Source organism: Oncorhynchus nerka, linkage group LG7 (genome assembly GCF_034236695.1).
Source record: "Oncorhynchus nerka isolate Pitt River linkage group LG7, Oner_Uvic_2.0, whole genome shotgun sequence".
Classification (NCBI taxonomy): Eukaryota; Metazoa; Chordata; class Actinopteri; order Salmoniformes; family Salmonidae; genus Oncorhynchus; species Oncorhynchus nerka.
The window spans coordinates 94,452,414-94,469,260 of NC_088402.1; the positions used below are offsets into that span (position 1 = coordinate 94,452,414).

A 16,847-nucleotide genomic window follows, 5' to 3' on the forward strand; every position below is an offset into this window, starting at 1 on the left:
ATTGGTCACATACACATGGTTAGCAGATGTTATTGGTCACATGGTTAGCAGATGTTATTGGTCACATACACATGGTTAGCAGATGTTATTGGTCACATGGTTAGCAGATGTTAATGGTCACATACACATGGTTAGCAGATGTTAATGGTCACATACACATGGTTAGCAGATGTTATTGGTCACATACACATGGTTAGCAGATGTTATTGGTCACATGGTTAGCAGATGTTATTGGTCACATGGTTAGCAGATGTTATTGGTCACACACACATGGTTAGCAGATGTTATTGGTCACATGGTTAACAGATGTTATTGGTCACATACACATGGTTATCAGATGTTATTGGTCACATACACATGGTTATCAGATGTTATTGGTCACATACACATGGTTAGCAGATGTTATTGGTCACATACACATGGTTGGCAGATGTTATTGGTCACATACACATGGTTGGCAGATGTTAATGCGAGTGTAGCGAAATGCTTGTGCTTCTAGTTCCGACAATGCAGTGATAACTAACAATTTCACAACTACTTTATACACACACAAGTGTAAAGGGATAAAGAATATGTACATAAAGATATGAATGAGTGATGGTACAGAGCGGCATAGGCAAGATACAGTAGATGATATAGAGTACAGTATATACATATACATATGAGATGGGTATGTAAACAAAGTTGCTAGTGATACATGTATTACATCTAATTTATTAAAGAGATTTGAGTCTGTGTGTTGGCAGCAGACCCTCACTGTGATGGCTGTTAGATTTGAGTCTGTGTGTTGGCAGCAGACCCTCACTGTGATGGCTGTTAGATTTGAGTCTGTGTGTTGGCAGATTTGAGTCTGTGTGTTGGCAGACCCTCACTGTGATGGCTGTTAGATTTGAGTCTGTGTGTTGGCAGCAGACCCTCACTGTGATGGCCGTTAGATTTGAGTCTGTGTGTTGGCAGCAGCCTCTCACTGTGATTGGCTGTTAGATTTGAGTCTGTGTGTTGGCAGCAGACCCTCACTGTGATGGCTGTTAGATTTGAGTCTGTGTGTTGGCAGCAGACCCTCACTGTGATGGCCGTTAGATTTGAGTCTGTGTGTTGGCAGCAGCCTCTCACTGTGATTGGCTGTTAGATTTGAGTCTGTGTAGAGCCTTTGTGATTGGCTGTTAGATTTGAGTCTGTGTGTTGGCAGCAGCCTCTCACTGTGATTGGCTGTTAGATTTGAGTCTGTGTGTTGGCAGCAGACCCTCACTGTGATTGGCTGTTAGATTTGAGTCTGTGTGTTGGCAGCAGCCCCTCACTGTGATGGCTGTTAGATTTGAGTCTGTGTGTTGGTAGCAGTCCCTCACTGTGATGGCTGTTAGATTTGAGTCTGTGTGTTGGCAGCAGTCCCTCACTGTGATGGCTGTTAGATTTGAGTCTGTGTGTTGGTAGCAGACCCTCACTGTGATGGCTGTTAGATTTGAGTCTGTGTGTTGGCAGCAGACCCTCACTGTGATGGCTGTTAGATTTGAGTCTGTGTGTTGGCAGCAGACCCTCACTGTGATGGCTGTTAGATTTGAGTCTGTGTGTTGGCAGCAGACCCTCACTGTGATGGCTGTTAGATTTGAGTCTGTGTGTTGGCAGCAGTCCCTCACTGTGATGGCTGTTAGATTTGTGTCTGTGTGTTGGCAGCAGACCCTCACTGTGATGGCTGTTAGATTTGAGTCTGTGTGTTGGCAGCAGCCTCTCACTGTGATGGCTGTTAGATTTGAGTCTGTGTGTTGGCAGCAGCCTCTCACTGTGATGGCTGTTAGATTTTCCGGTAGCTCCTACCTATTTATGCATGACTAAGTTGAACTGCCTGTCTTGCCAATTTTTATATTTTTTCTGTTTGTGCTCGTTAGCGTATTTAGCTAGCATCCTCCATGTACATTTGCTATTACTTGTGCAAATGTCATCTTTCCGGTAATAGACACCCAAATGGGCTTTTTGTGTGTTTTCTGGCACCCCCTTGTGTACGAAGCCGGTAATACTGTAAATCCAAGGATGATAGAAGGAATGGTGATATGTAAATCTGGTTAGCGCTCAACCCTACCTGACACACACTGATAATCCCATTCATTTCCATTGGACTGGTTATTTGTGGAAAACTCATGCATGATTTTGTGACGTGAGTAAATATGTTCAGCTTATTTTCTATTTCCCAAGTGTGTTTTAGCTTCTTTATTCTAGTTATTTAGTAGCACCCACTGTCTCCTGCCTAGCTTTTCTGCAAACTAGCAAATGCTAGTTGTTTCCTTTTTAGCTGCCATTCAAAATGTTTGAGTGCTTTTCTTTGTGTTCCAGGCTGATGGAGAGGAGTTGGTGTCCCTGGCTAAAGAGGTTAACTCCGGCCAGACGGGGTCAGCCAAAGTGGACGAGCTGGATGACAAGCTCATTAAGAAACTGGCCTTCGTCTCCGCCGGCGACCTGGCACCAATCAACGCTTTCATTGGTGGACTGGCCGCACAGGAAGTTCTGAAGGTAAGGAGCCGCTCACTTCCGGTCAGAACTTTTTCTGTCGGCCTCCCGGGTGGCGCAGTGGTTAAGGGCGCTGTACTGCAGCGCCAGCTGTGCCATCAGAGTCCCTGGGTTCGCGCCCAGGCTCTGTCGTAACCGGCCGCGACCGGGAGGTCTGTGGGTGCGACGCACAATTTGGCCTAGCGTCGTCTGGGTTAGGGAGCCTTAGTGAGTTAAGTCAGGTGTGGAGAAAGTGCTGGAACTGAGGATGTACAGTGCATTCGGAAAGTGTTCAGACCCTTTTGACTTTTCCCACATTTTGTTACATTGCTGCCGTATTCGAAAATGTATTAAATAATTTTTTCCCCCCTCATGAATCTACACACAATACCCCATAATGACAAAACAAAAACGGGTTTTGGTCGGTAGGGATGTCCTTGTCTCATCGCGCACCAGCGACTCCTGTGGCGGGCCGGGCGTAGGGCGCGCTAACCAAGGTTGCCAGGTGCACAGTGTTTCCCCCGACACATTGGTGCGGCTGGCTTCCGGGTTGGATGCGCGCTGTGTTAAGAAGCAGTGCGGCTGGTTGGGTTGTGTATCGGAAGACGCATGACTTTCAACCTTCGTCTCTCCCGAGCCCGTACGGGAGTTGTAGCGATGAGACAAGACAGTAGCTACTACAACAATTGGATACCACGAATATCTAACCGACAGTAGCAGGTGTAAACGTGTATCCGTCCAGAGATATTCCTCATGTGGTCTGTGTATCTAACCGACCGTAGCAGGTGTAAACGTGTATCTGTCCAGAGATATTCCTCATGTGGTCTGTGTATCTAACCGACCGTAGCAGGTGTAAACGTGTATCCGTCCAGAGATATTCCTCATGTGGTCTGTGTGTATCTAACCGACAGTAGCAGGTGTAAACGTGTATCCGTCCAGAGATATTCCTCTTGTGGTCTGTGTATCTAACCGACCGTAGCAGGTGTAAACGTGTATCCGTCCAGAGATATTCCTCATGTGGTCTGTGTATCTAACCGACCGTAGCAGGTGTAAACGTGTATCCGTCCAGAGATATTCCTCATGTGGTCTGTGTGTATCTAACCGACAGTAGCAGGTGTAAACGTGTATCCGTCCAGAGATATTCCTCATGTGGTCTGTGTATCTAACCGACCGTAGCAGGTGTAAACGTGTATCCGTCCAGAGATATTCCTCATGTGGTCTGTGTATCTAACCGACCGTAGCAGGTGTAAACGTGTATCCGTCCAGAGATATTCCTCATGTGGTCTGTGTGTATCTAACCGACAGTAGCAGGTGTAAACGTGTATCCGTCCAGAGATATTCCTCATGTGGTCTGTGTATCTAACCGACCGTAGCAGGTGTAAACGTGTATCCGTCCAGAGATATTCCTCATGTGGTCTGTGTGTATCTAACCGACAGTAGCAGGTGTAAACGTGTATCCGTCCAGAGATATTCCTCATGTGGTCTGTGTATCTAACCGACCGTAGCAGGTGTAAACGTGTATCCGTCCAGAGATATTCCTCATGTGGTCTGTGTATCTAACCGACCGTAGCAGGTGTAAACGTGTATCCGTCCAGAGATATTCCTCATGTGGTCTGTGTGTATCTAACCGACAGTAGCAGGTGTAAACGTGTATCCGTCCAGAGATATTCCTCATGTGGTCTGTGTATCTAACCGACCGTAGCAGGTGTAAACGTGTATCCGTCCAGAGATATTCCTCATGTGGTCTGTGTGTATCTAACCGACAGTAGCAGGTGTAAACGTGTATCCGTCCAGAGATATTCCAGAGATATTCCTCATGTGGTCTGTGTATCTAACCGACCGTAGCAGGTGTAAACGTGTATCTGTCCAGAGATATTCCTCATGTGGTCTGTGTATCTAACCGACCGTAGCAGGTGTAAACGTGTATCCGTCCAGAGATATTCCTCATGTGGTCTGTGTGTATCTAACCGACAGTAGCAGGTGTAAACGTGTATCCGTCCAGAGATATTCCTCATGTGGTCTGTGTATCTAACCGACCGTAGCAGGTGTAAACGTGTATCTGTCCAGAGATATTCCTCATGTGGTCTGTGTATCTAACCGACCGTAGCAGGTGTAAACGTGTATCTGTCCAGAGATATTCCTCATGTGGTCTGTGTATCTAACCGACCGTAGCAGGTGTAAACGTGTATCCGTCCAGAGATATTCCTCATGTGGTCTGTGTATCTAACCGACCGTAGCAGGTGTAAACGTGTATCCGTCCAGATTGTCTGTATATAATGACGAGATGCTCATGTCTCTAACAATGGAAGTCGTTGTCCCAAAGCCAGGACGTTAGGCGACAAGCTGAGATCCAAAATAAAAGAAGAAACTCATTGATCTTATTTTGGACAGATTCTGATCCGTCTCAGAGCTGGAAAAAGTCCATTGTAGTTAATTACCATGTTTGTGCTCTGAATATTTACTTAATGAGAACTACAACTCCCTACAGGAATGTTCATGCCCATAATGCAGTAGCTGTACAGTATTATAACTGTGTGTGTGTGTGTGTCCTAGGCGTGTACAGGGAAGTTCATGCCCATAATGCAGTAGCTGTACAGTATTATAACTGTGTGTGTGTCCTAGGCGTGTACAGGGAAGTTCATGCCCATGATGCAGTAGCTGTACAGTATTATAACTGTGTGTGTGTGTGTGTGTGTGTGTCCTAGGCGTGTACAGGGAAGTTCAGGCCCATAATGCAGTAGCTGTACAGTATTATAACTGTGTGTGTGTGTGTGTGTCCTAGGCGTGTACAGGGAAGTTCATGCCCATAATGCAGTAGCTGTACAGTATTATAACTGTGTGTGTGTGTGTGTGTGTGTCTAGGCGTGTACAGGGAAGTTCATGCCCATGATGCAGTAGCTGTACAGTATTATAACTGTGTGTGTGTGTGTGTCCTAGGCGTGTACAGGGAAGTTCATGCCCATGATGCAGTGGCTGTATTTTGATGCTCTGGAGTGTCTGTCTGAGGAAGAGGGAGGAGCCATGCTCACTGAGGAGGACTGTGCCCCTGTGAGTATACCCCACACACACACCTACCACACACACACACCTACCACACACACACACCTACCACACACACACACCTACCACACACACACACCTACCACACACACACACCTACCACACACACACACCTACCACACACACACACACCTACCACACACACACACACCTACCACACACACACACACCTACCACACACACACACACCTACCACACACACCTACCACACACACCTACCACACACACCTACCCCACACACACACACACACACACCTACCCCACACACACACACACACACACACCTACCCCACACACACACACACACACCTACCCCACACACACACACACACCTACCCCACACACACACCTACCACACACACCTACCACACACACACACACACCTACCACACACACACACCTACCACACACACACACCTACCACACACACACACACCTACCACACACACACACACCTACCACACACACACACACCTACCACACACACACACACACCTACCACACACACACACACACCTACCACACACACACACACCTACCACACACACACACACACACCTACCACACACACCTACCACACACACACACCACACACACACCTACCACACACACCTACCACACACACCTACACACACACACACTACCACACACACACACCTACCCCACACACACACACACACACACCTACCCCACACACACACACACACCACACCTACACACACACACCTACACACACACACACTACCCCACACACACACCTACCCCACACACACACCTACCACACACACACCTACCACACACACACACACCTACCACACACACACACACCTACCACACACACACACACCACCACACACACACACCTACCACACACACACACACCTACACCTACCACACACACACACACACACCTACCACACACACCTACACACCTACCACACACACCTACCACACACACCTACCACACACACACCTACCACACACACACACACCTACCACACACACACACCTACCACACACACACCTACCACACACACACACCTACCACACACACACCCTACCACACACACACACCTACCACACACACACACCTACCACACACACACCTACCACACACACACCTACCACACACACACACCTACCACACACACACACCTACCACACACACACACCTACCACACACACACACCTACCACACACACACACACCTACCACACACACACACACCTACCACACACACACACACCTACCACACACACCTACCACACACACCTACCACCACACACACCTACCCCACACACACACACACACACACCTACCCCCCACACACACACACACACCTACCCCACACACACACACCTACCCCACACACACACACCTACCCCACACACACACACCTACCCCACACACACACACCTACCCCACACACACACACACCCCACACACACACACCTACCCCACACACACACACACCTACCACACACACACACACCACACACACACACACCTACCACACACACACACACCTACCACACACACACACCTACCACACACACACACCTACCACACACACACACCTACCACACACACACCCTACCACACACACACCTACCACACACACACCTACCACACACACCTACCACACACACACACACCTACCACACACACACACACCTACCACACACACACACACACCTACACACACACCTACCACACACACACACACACCTACCACACACACACACACACCTACACCACACACACACACACACACCTACCACACACACCACACACACACACACACACACCTACCCACACACACACACACACACCTACCCCACACACACACACACACCTACCCCACACACACACACACACACACCTACCCCACACACACACACACACACCTACCCCACACACACACACACACCTACCCCACACACACACACACACACCTACCCCACACACACACACACACACCTACCCCACACACACACACACACACACCTACCCCACACACACACACACACACACCTACCCCACACACACACACACACACCCTACACCCCACACACACACACACACACACCTACCCCACACACTAGCTGGTTGGGTCGTGATGTATGCGCAAATATTTAGTTCTGTTGTGTCTTGTAGGGGTATGACACATCTTTAAAAAAATTATCGATATGATTTATTTATCACATTAACACAAGCCCTCACTCACACACTCACACACATCCAGACCCTGCAGATACAGAACACGTGTTGTTAATGACGTATAAAACCCCTCCCTCTCTTAAACCCCTCCCTCTCTAAACCCCCCCAGAGGAACAGCCGTTATGACGGCCAGATCGCTGTGTTTGGCTCCCAGCTGCAAGAGGAGTTGGCTAAACAACGTTACTTCCTGGTTGGGGCTGGCGCTATTGGCTGTGAGCTGCTGAAGAACTTTGCCATGATTGGATTGGCCAGCGGGGAGGGTGAGGTCATCGTGACGGACATGGACACCATAGAGAAATCCAACCTCAACAGACAGTTCCTCTTCAGGTGAGGGGAGGAGGAGGAGGAGGGGGGAGGAGGAGGAGGAGGAGGAGGGGGAGGGGGAGGGAGGAGGAGGAGGAGGAGGGGGGGGAGGAGGAGGAGACTAGTACCATGAGGTTTTATATAATGTGTGAAAAGCCCATCTCTTTTATCTTGGCCTTTAGTCAGTGTTTTAACTGTTATGGACATTGTATGTGTTCCTAATGACACCCTGTTTACTTTATAGTGCACTACTATTGATCTGGGGTCATTTCATAGTGCACTACTATTGATCTGGGGTCATTTCATAGTGCCCTACTATTGATCTGGGGTCATTTCATAGTGCACTACTATTGATCTGGGGTCATTTCATAGTGCCCTACTACTGATCTGGGGTCATTTCATAGTGCCCTACTACTGATCTGGGGTCATTTCATAGTGCCCTACTACTGATCTGGGGTCATTTCATAGTGCCCTACTACTGATCTGGGGTCATTTCATAGTGCCCTACTATTGATCTGGGGTCATTTCATAGTGCCCTACTATTGATCTGGGGTCATTTCATAGTGCCCTACTACTGATCTGGGGTCTTTTCATAGTGCCCTACTACTGATCTGGGGTCATTTCATAGTGCCCTACTATTGATCTGGGGTCATTTCATAGTGCCCTACTATTGATCTGGGGTCATTTCATAGTGCCCTACTATTGATCTGGGGTCATTTCATAGTGCCCTACTACTGATCTGGGGTCATTTCATAGTGCCCTACTACTGATCTGGGGTCATTTCATAGTGCCCTACTATTGATCTGGGGTCATTTCATAGTGCCCTACTACTGATCTGGGGTCATTTCATAGTGCCCTACTATTGATCTGGGGTCATTTCATAGTGCCCTACTATTGATCTGGGGTCATTTCATAGTGCCCTACTATTGATCTGGGGTCATTTCATAGTGCACTACTATTGATCTGGGGTCATTTCATAGTGCCCTACTACTGATCTGGGGTCTTTTCATAGTGCCCTACTATTGATCTGGGGTCATTTCATAGTGCCCTACTATTGATCTGGGGTCATTTCATAGTGCCCTACTACTGATCTGGGGTCATTTCATAGTGCCCTACTACTGATCTGGGGTCATTTCATAGTGCCCTACTATTGATCTGGGGTCTTTTCATAGTGCCCTACTACTGATCTGGGGTCATTTCATAGTGCACTACTATTGATCTGGGGTCATTTCATAGTGCCCTACTATTGATCTGGGGTCATTTCATAGTGCCCTACTACTGATCTGGGGTCATTTCATAGTGCCCTACTACTGATCTGGGGTCATTTCATAGTGCCCTACTATTGATCTGGGGTCATTTCATAGTGCCCTACTATTGATCTGGGGTCATTTCATAGTGCCCTACTATTGATCTGGGGTCATTTCATAGTGCACTACTATTGATCTGGGGTCATTTCATAGTGCCCTACTACTGATCTGGGGTCATTTCATAGTGCACTACTATTGATCTGGGGTCATTTCATAGTGCACTACTATTGATCTGGGGTCATTTCATAGTGCCCTACTATTGATCTGGGGTCATTTCATAGTGCCCTACTATTGATCTGGGGTCATTTCATAGTGCCCTACTATTGATCTGGGGTCATTTCATAGTGCCCTACTATTGATCTGGGGTCATTTCATAGTGCCCTACTATTGATCTGGGGTCATTTCATAGTGCCCTACTATTGATCTGGGGTCATTTCATAGTGCCCTACTATTGATCTGGGGTCATTTCATAGTGCCCTACTACTGATCTGGGGTCATTTCATAGTGCCCTACTACTGATCTGGGGTCATTTCATAGTGCCCTACTACTGATCTGGGGTCATTTCATAGTGCCCTACTACTGATCTGGGGTCATTTCATAGTGCCCTACTACTGATCTGGGGTCATTTCATAGTGCCCTACTACTGATCTGGGGTCATTTCATAGTGCCCTACTACTGATCTGGGGTCATTTCATAGTGCCCTACTACTGATCTGGGGTCATTTCATAGTGCCCTACTACTGATCTGGGGTCATTTCATAGTGCCCTACTACTGATCTGGGGTCATTTCATAGTGCCCTACTACTGATCTGGGGTCATTTCATAGTGCCCTACTACTGATCTGGGGTCATTTCATAGTGCCCTACTACTGATCTGGGGTCATTTCATAGTGCCCTACTACTGATCTGGGGTCATTTCATAGTGCCCTACTACTGATCTGGGGTCATTTCATAGTGCCCTACTACTGATCTGGGGTCATTTCATAGTGCCCTACTACTGATCTGGGGTCATTTCATAGTGCCCTACTACTGATCTGGGGTCTTTTCATAGTGCCCTACTACTGATCTGGGGTCTTTTCATAGTGCCCTACTACTGATCTGGGGTCATTTCATAGTGCCCTACTACTGATCTGGGGTCTTTTCATAGTGCCCTACTACTGATCTGGGGTCTTTTCATAGTGCCCTACTACTGATCTGGGGTCTTTTCATAGTGCCCTACTACTGATCTGGGGTCTTTCATAGTGCCCTACTACTGATCTGGGGTCATTTCATAGTGCCCTACTACTTCTGGGGTCATTTCATAGTGCCCTACTACTGATCTGGGGTCTTTTCATAGTGCCCTACTACTGATCTGGGGTCTTTTCATAGTGCCCTACTACTGATCTGGGGTCTTTTCATAGTGCCCTACTACTGATCTGGGGTCATTTCATAGTGCCCTACTACTGATCTGGGGTCTTTTCATAGTGCCCTACTATTGATCTGGGGTCTTTTCATAGTGCCCTACTATTGATCTGGGGTCATTTCATAGTGCCCTACTACTGATCTGGGGTCATTTCATAGTGCCCTACTACTGATCTGGGGTCATTTCATAGTGCCCTACTACTGATCTGGGGTCTTTTCATAGTGCCCTACTACTGATCTGGGGTCTTTTCATAGTGCCCTACTACTGATCTGGGGTCATTTCATAGTGCCCTACTACTGATCTGGGGTCATTTCATAGTGCCCTACTACTGATCTGGGGTCATTTCATAGTGCCCTACTACTGATCTGGGGTCTTTTCATAGTGCCCTACTACTGATCTGGGGTCATTTCATAGTGCCCTACTACTGATCTGGGGTCTTTTCATAGTGCCCTACTATTGATCTGGGGTCATTTCATAGTGCCCTACTATTGATCTGGGGTCATTTCATAGTGCCCTACTACTGATCTGGGGTCATTTCATAGTGCCCTACTACTGATCTGGGGTCATTTCATAGTGCCCTACTACTGATCTGGGGTCATTTCATAGTGCCCTACTACTGATCTGGGGTCATTTCATAGTGCCCTACTACTGATCTGGGGTCATTTCATAGTGCCCTACTACTGATCTGGGGTCATTTCATAGTGCCCTACTACTGATCTGGGGTCATTTCATAGTGCCCTACTACTGATCTGGGGTCATTTCATAGTGCCCTACTACTGATCTGGGGTCATTTCATACTACTGATCTGGGGTCATTTCATAGTGCCCTACTACTGATCTGGGGTCATTTCATAGTGCCCTACTACTGATCTGGGGTCTTTTCTAGTGCCCTACTACTGATCTGGGGTCATTTCATAGTGCCCTACTACTGATCTGGGGTCATTTCATAGTGCCCTACTACTGATCTGGGGTCATTTCATAGTGCCCTACTACTGATCTGGGGTCATTTCATAGTGCCCTACTACTGATCTGGGGTCATTTCATAGTGCCCTACTATTGATCTGGGGTCATTTCATAGTGCCCTACTACTGATCTGGGGTCATTTCATAGTGCCCTACTACTGATCTGGGGTCATTTCTAGTGCCCTACTACTGATCTGGGGTCTTTTCATAGTGCCCTACTACTGATCTGGGGTCATTTCATAGTGCCCTACTACTGATCTGGGGTCATTTCATAGTGCCCTACTACTGATCTGGGGTCATTTCATAGTGCCCTACTACTGATCTGGGGTCATTTCATAGTGCCCTACTACTGATCTGGGGTCTTTTCATAGTGCCCTACTACTGATCTGGGGTCTTTTCATAGTGCCCTACTACTGATCTGGGGTCATTTCATAGTGCCCTACTATTGATCTGGGGTCTTTCACCCTACTACTGATCTGGGGTCTTTTCATAGTGCCCTACTACTGATCTGGGGTCATTTCATAGTGCCCTACTACTGATCTGGGGTCTTTTCATAGTGCCCTACTACTGATCTGGGGTCATTTCATAGTGCCCTACTACTGATCTGGGGTCATTTCATAGTGCCCTAGATCTGCCCTACTACTGATCTGGGGTCTTTTCATAGTGCCCTACTACTGATCTGGGGTCTTTTCATAGTGCCCTACTACTGATCTGGGGTCTTTTCATAGTGCCCTACTACTGATCTGGGGTCTTTTCATAGTGCCCTACTACTGATCTGGGGTCATTTCATAGTGCCCTACTACTGATCTGGGGTCATTTCATAGTGCCCTACTATTGATCTGGGGTCATTTCATAGTGCCCTACTACTGATCTGGGGTCATTTCATAGTGCCCTACTACTGATCTGGGGTCATTTCATAGTGCCCTACTACTGATCTGGGGTCATTTCATAGTGCCCTACTACTGATCTGGGGTCATTTCATAGTGCCCTACTACTGATCTGGGGTCATTTCATAGTGCCCTACTACTGATCTGGGGTCATTTCATAGTGCCCTACTACTGATCTGGGGTCATTTCATAGTGCCCTACTACTGATCTGGGGTCATTTCATAGTGCCCTACTACTGATCTGGGGTCATTTCATAGTGCCCTACTACTGATCTGGGGTCATTTCATAGTGCCCTACTATTGATCTGGGGTCATTTCATAGTGCCCTACTATTGATCTGGGGTCATTTCATAGTGCCCTACTACTGATCTGGGGTCATTTCATAGTGCCCTACTACTGATCTGGGGTCATTTCATAGTGCCCTATACAGGGAGGACGATACCATGTAATTATTCATCTTTTGTCACCTATTTTGTAAAGTGTTGCCTGTTTAAATAGTTGTGTTTTGGTTTGTATTCAGGCCGTGGGACGTGACGAAGATGAAGAGCGAGACCGCGGCGGCGGCGGTGAAGCAGATGAACCCGTCCATCCGGATCACGGGACACCAGAACCGCGTCGGGCCCGACACCGAGCGGGTCTACGATGACGACTTCTTCGAGAGCCTCCACGGAGTCGCCAACGCTCTGGACAACGTCGACGCACGTAAGACACGCCCTGAAGACTTCCTGTTGCTGTGTAACGTATGGATGTAGAACATAAGACTTCCTGTTGCTGTGTGTAACGTACGGAGGTAGAACATAGACTTCCTGTTGCTGTGTGGAACGTACGGAGGTAGAACATAGACTTCCTGTTGCTGTGTGGAACGTACGGAGGTAGAACATAGACTTCCTGTTGCTGTGTGGAACGTACGGAGGTAGAACATAAGACTTCCTGTTCCCATTTGTTGCTGTGTGTAACGTACGGAGGTAGAACATAAGACTTCCTGTTCCCATTTGTTGCTGTGTGTAACGTACGGAGGTAGAACATAGACGGCCTGTTTCTTCAGGACCAGTTGCTGCCACACGAACAGGGTGATATATTCCTGGGGGTTACAGGGTTAAACAGGGTGATATATTCCTGGGGGTTTACATGATAAAACAGGGTGATATATTCCTGGGGGTTTACATGATAAAACAGGGTGATATATTCCTGGGGTTTACATGATAAAACAGGGTGATATATTCCTGGGGGTTACAGGGTTAAACAGGGTGATATATTCCTGGGGTTTACATGATAAAACAGGGTGATATATTCCTGGGGTTTACATGATAAAACAGGGTGATATATTTCTGGGGGTTTACATGATAAAACAGGGTGATATATTTCTGGGGTTTACATGATAAAACAGGGTGATATATTTCTGGGGTTTACATGATAAAACAGGGTGATATATTCCTGGGGTTTACATGATAAAACAGGGTGGTATATTCCTGGGGTTTACATGATAAAACAGGGTGATATATTCCTGGGGTTTACATGATAAAACAGGGTGAGATATTCCTGGGGTTTACATGATAAAACAGGGTGATATATTCCTGGGGTTTACATGATAAAACAGGGTGATATATTTCTGGGGTTTACATGATAAAACAGGGTGAGATATTCCTGGGGTTTACATGATAAAACAGGGTGATATATTCCTGGGGTTTACATGATAAAACAGGGTGATATATTTCTGGGGTTTACAGGGTTAAACAGGGTGATATATTCCTGGGGTTTACATGATAAAACAGGGTGATATATTCCTGGGGTTTACATGATAAAACAGGGTGATATATTTCTGGGGTTTACATGATAAAACGGTGATATATTTCTGGGGTTTACATGATAAAACAGGGTGATATATTTCTGGGGGTTTACATGATAAAACAGGGTGATATATTCCTGGGGTTTACATGATAAAACAGGGTGAGATATTCCTGGGGTTTACATGATAAAACAGGGTGATATATTCCTAGGGTTTACATGATAAAACAGGGTGATATATTCATGGGGTTTACATGATAAAACAGGGTGATATATTCCTGGGGTTTACATGATAAAACAGGGTGATATATTCCTGGGGTTTACATGATAAAACAGGGTGATATATTCCTGGGGTTTACATGATAAAACAGGGTGATATATTCCTGGGGTTTACATGATAAAACAGGGTGATATATTTCTGGGGTTTACATGATAAAACAGGGTGATATATTCCTGGGGTTTACATGATAAAACAGGGTGATATATTCCTGGGGTTTACATGATAAAACAGGGTGATATATTTCTGGGGTTTACATGATAAAACAGGGTGAGATATTCCTGGGGTTTACATGATAAAACAGGGTGAGATATTCCTGGGGTTTACATGATAAAACAGGGTGATATATTTCTGGGGTTTACATGATAAAACAGGGTGATATATTTCTGGGGGTTTACATGATAAAACAGGGTGATATATTCCTGGGGGTTACAGGGTTAAACAGGGTGATATATTCCTGGGGGTTACAGGGTGATATATTCCTGGGGGTTACAGGGTGATATATTCCTGGGGGTTACAGGGTTAAACAGGGTGATATATTCCTGGGGGTTACAGGGTTAAACAGGGTGATATATTTCTGGGGTTTACATGATAAAACAGGGTGATATATTTCTGGGGTTTACATGATAAAACAGGGTGGTATATTCCTGGGGTTTACATGATAAAACAGGGTGATATATTTCTGGGGTTTACATGATAAAACAGGGTGATATATTTCTGGGGGTTTACATGATAAAACAGGGTGATATATTCCTGGGGTTTACATGATAAAACAGGGTGATATATTCCTGGGGTTTACATGATAAAACAGGGTGATATATTCCTGGGGTTTACATGATAAAACAGGGTGATATATTCCTGGGGTTTACATGATAAAACGGTGATATATTTCTGGGGTTTACATGATAAAACAGGGTGATATATTTCTGGGGGTTTACATGATAAAACAGGGTGATATATTCCTGGGGTTTACATGATAAAACAGGGTGATATATTCCTGGGGTTTACATGATAAAACAGGGTGAGATATTCCTGGGGTTTATATGATAAAACAGGGTGATATATTCCTGGCGTTTACATGATAAAACAGGGTGATATATTCCTGGGGTTTACATGATAAAACAGGGTGATATATTCCTGGGGTTTACATGATAAAACAGGGTGATATATTCCTGGGGTTTACATGATAAAACAGGGTGATATATTTCTGGGGTTTACATGATAAAACAGGGTGATATATTCCTGGGGTTTACATGATAAAACAGGGTGATATATTTCTGGGGTTTACATGATAAAACAGGGTGAGATATTCCTGGGGTTTACATGATAAAACAGGGTGAGATATTCCTGGGGTTTACATGATAAAACAGGGTGATATATTTCTGGGGGTTTACATGATAAAACAGGGTGATATATTCCTGGGGGTTACAGGGTTAAACAGGGTGATATATTCCTGGAGGTTACAGGGTTAAACAGGGTGATATATTCCTGGGGTTTACAGGGTGATATATTCCTGGGGTTTACAGGGTGTTATATTTCTGGGGCAGGCGACAAGCCGAGGTCCAAAATAAACCCAGAGAAACTCATTGGACTTATTGTTGACACATGTTGGCGACAGTGAAACATCTCGCTTTGCCTCTTTCTCCCAAGCCCCTCCCCCTTACCACTCACAACAGCAAAGATGAGAGCTCACTTCCTCTCTGAAAACAAGCGGTTTCATCTCCCTGTGTGCTGTAACAGAGGATAAATGCATCCTGTTTGTCTTAAAACTACTCAAATTGTGTGCTGAACAGACCATACTAAAACGGGAGTATCCATGAGCATAGGTTCTGGGAAATGAATGCTCAGTCCTGTTACGCGCATCGCATCGTTACAGTACCACATACTGCTAGCAGCATTTTATCCAAAGGCCGTTATACTAGCTGTCTAGTCCCGAGTTTTAGCTACTCACCAGGACGTGGGTTTGAAAGAGTGTTCATGTATGGAGCGCCGTTTTACGTGTCAAAAAAATATAAATAAGCTTTTTTAATTCGACACGTCAAATCACACAATTCTATTACAGAATGTTGTGTGTGATGAATTGGCACGTGCAAGACGAGCGCCACTACTATCAGTAGCACCACTACTACTATCAGTAGCACCACTACTACTATCAGTAGCGCCACTACTA

At 46.1% G+C, this 16,847-nt stretch overlaps 1 protein-coding gene across 1 annotated transcript in view; it reads left to right on the forward strand.

The window, feature by feature from the left end:
- The window catches only part of LOC115125291 (ubiquitin-like modifier-activating enzyme 1), a 65,289-nt gene that overhangs the window by 23,906 nt on the left and 24,536 nt on the right, over positions 1-16,847 (forward strand). Inside the window, exons 10-13 of the mRNA XM_065021003.1 lie at positions 2,326-2,502; positions 5,416-5,526; positions 7,868-8,085; positions 13,136-13,317. Of these exons, the coding sequence (XP_064877075.1) occupies positions 2,326-2,502; positions 5,416-5,526; positions 7,868-8,085; positions 13,136-13,317 (688 nt within the window). The remainder of the gene's footprint in view (positions 1-2,325; positions 2,503-5,415; positions 5,527-7,867; positions 8,086-13,135; positions 13,318-16,847) is intronic.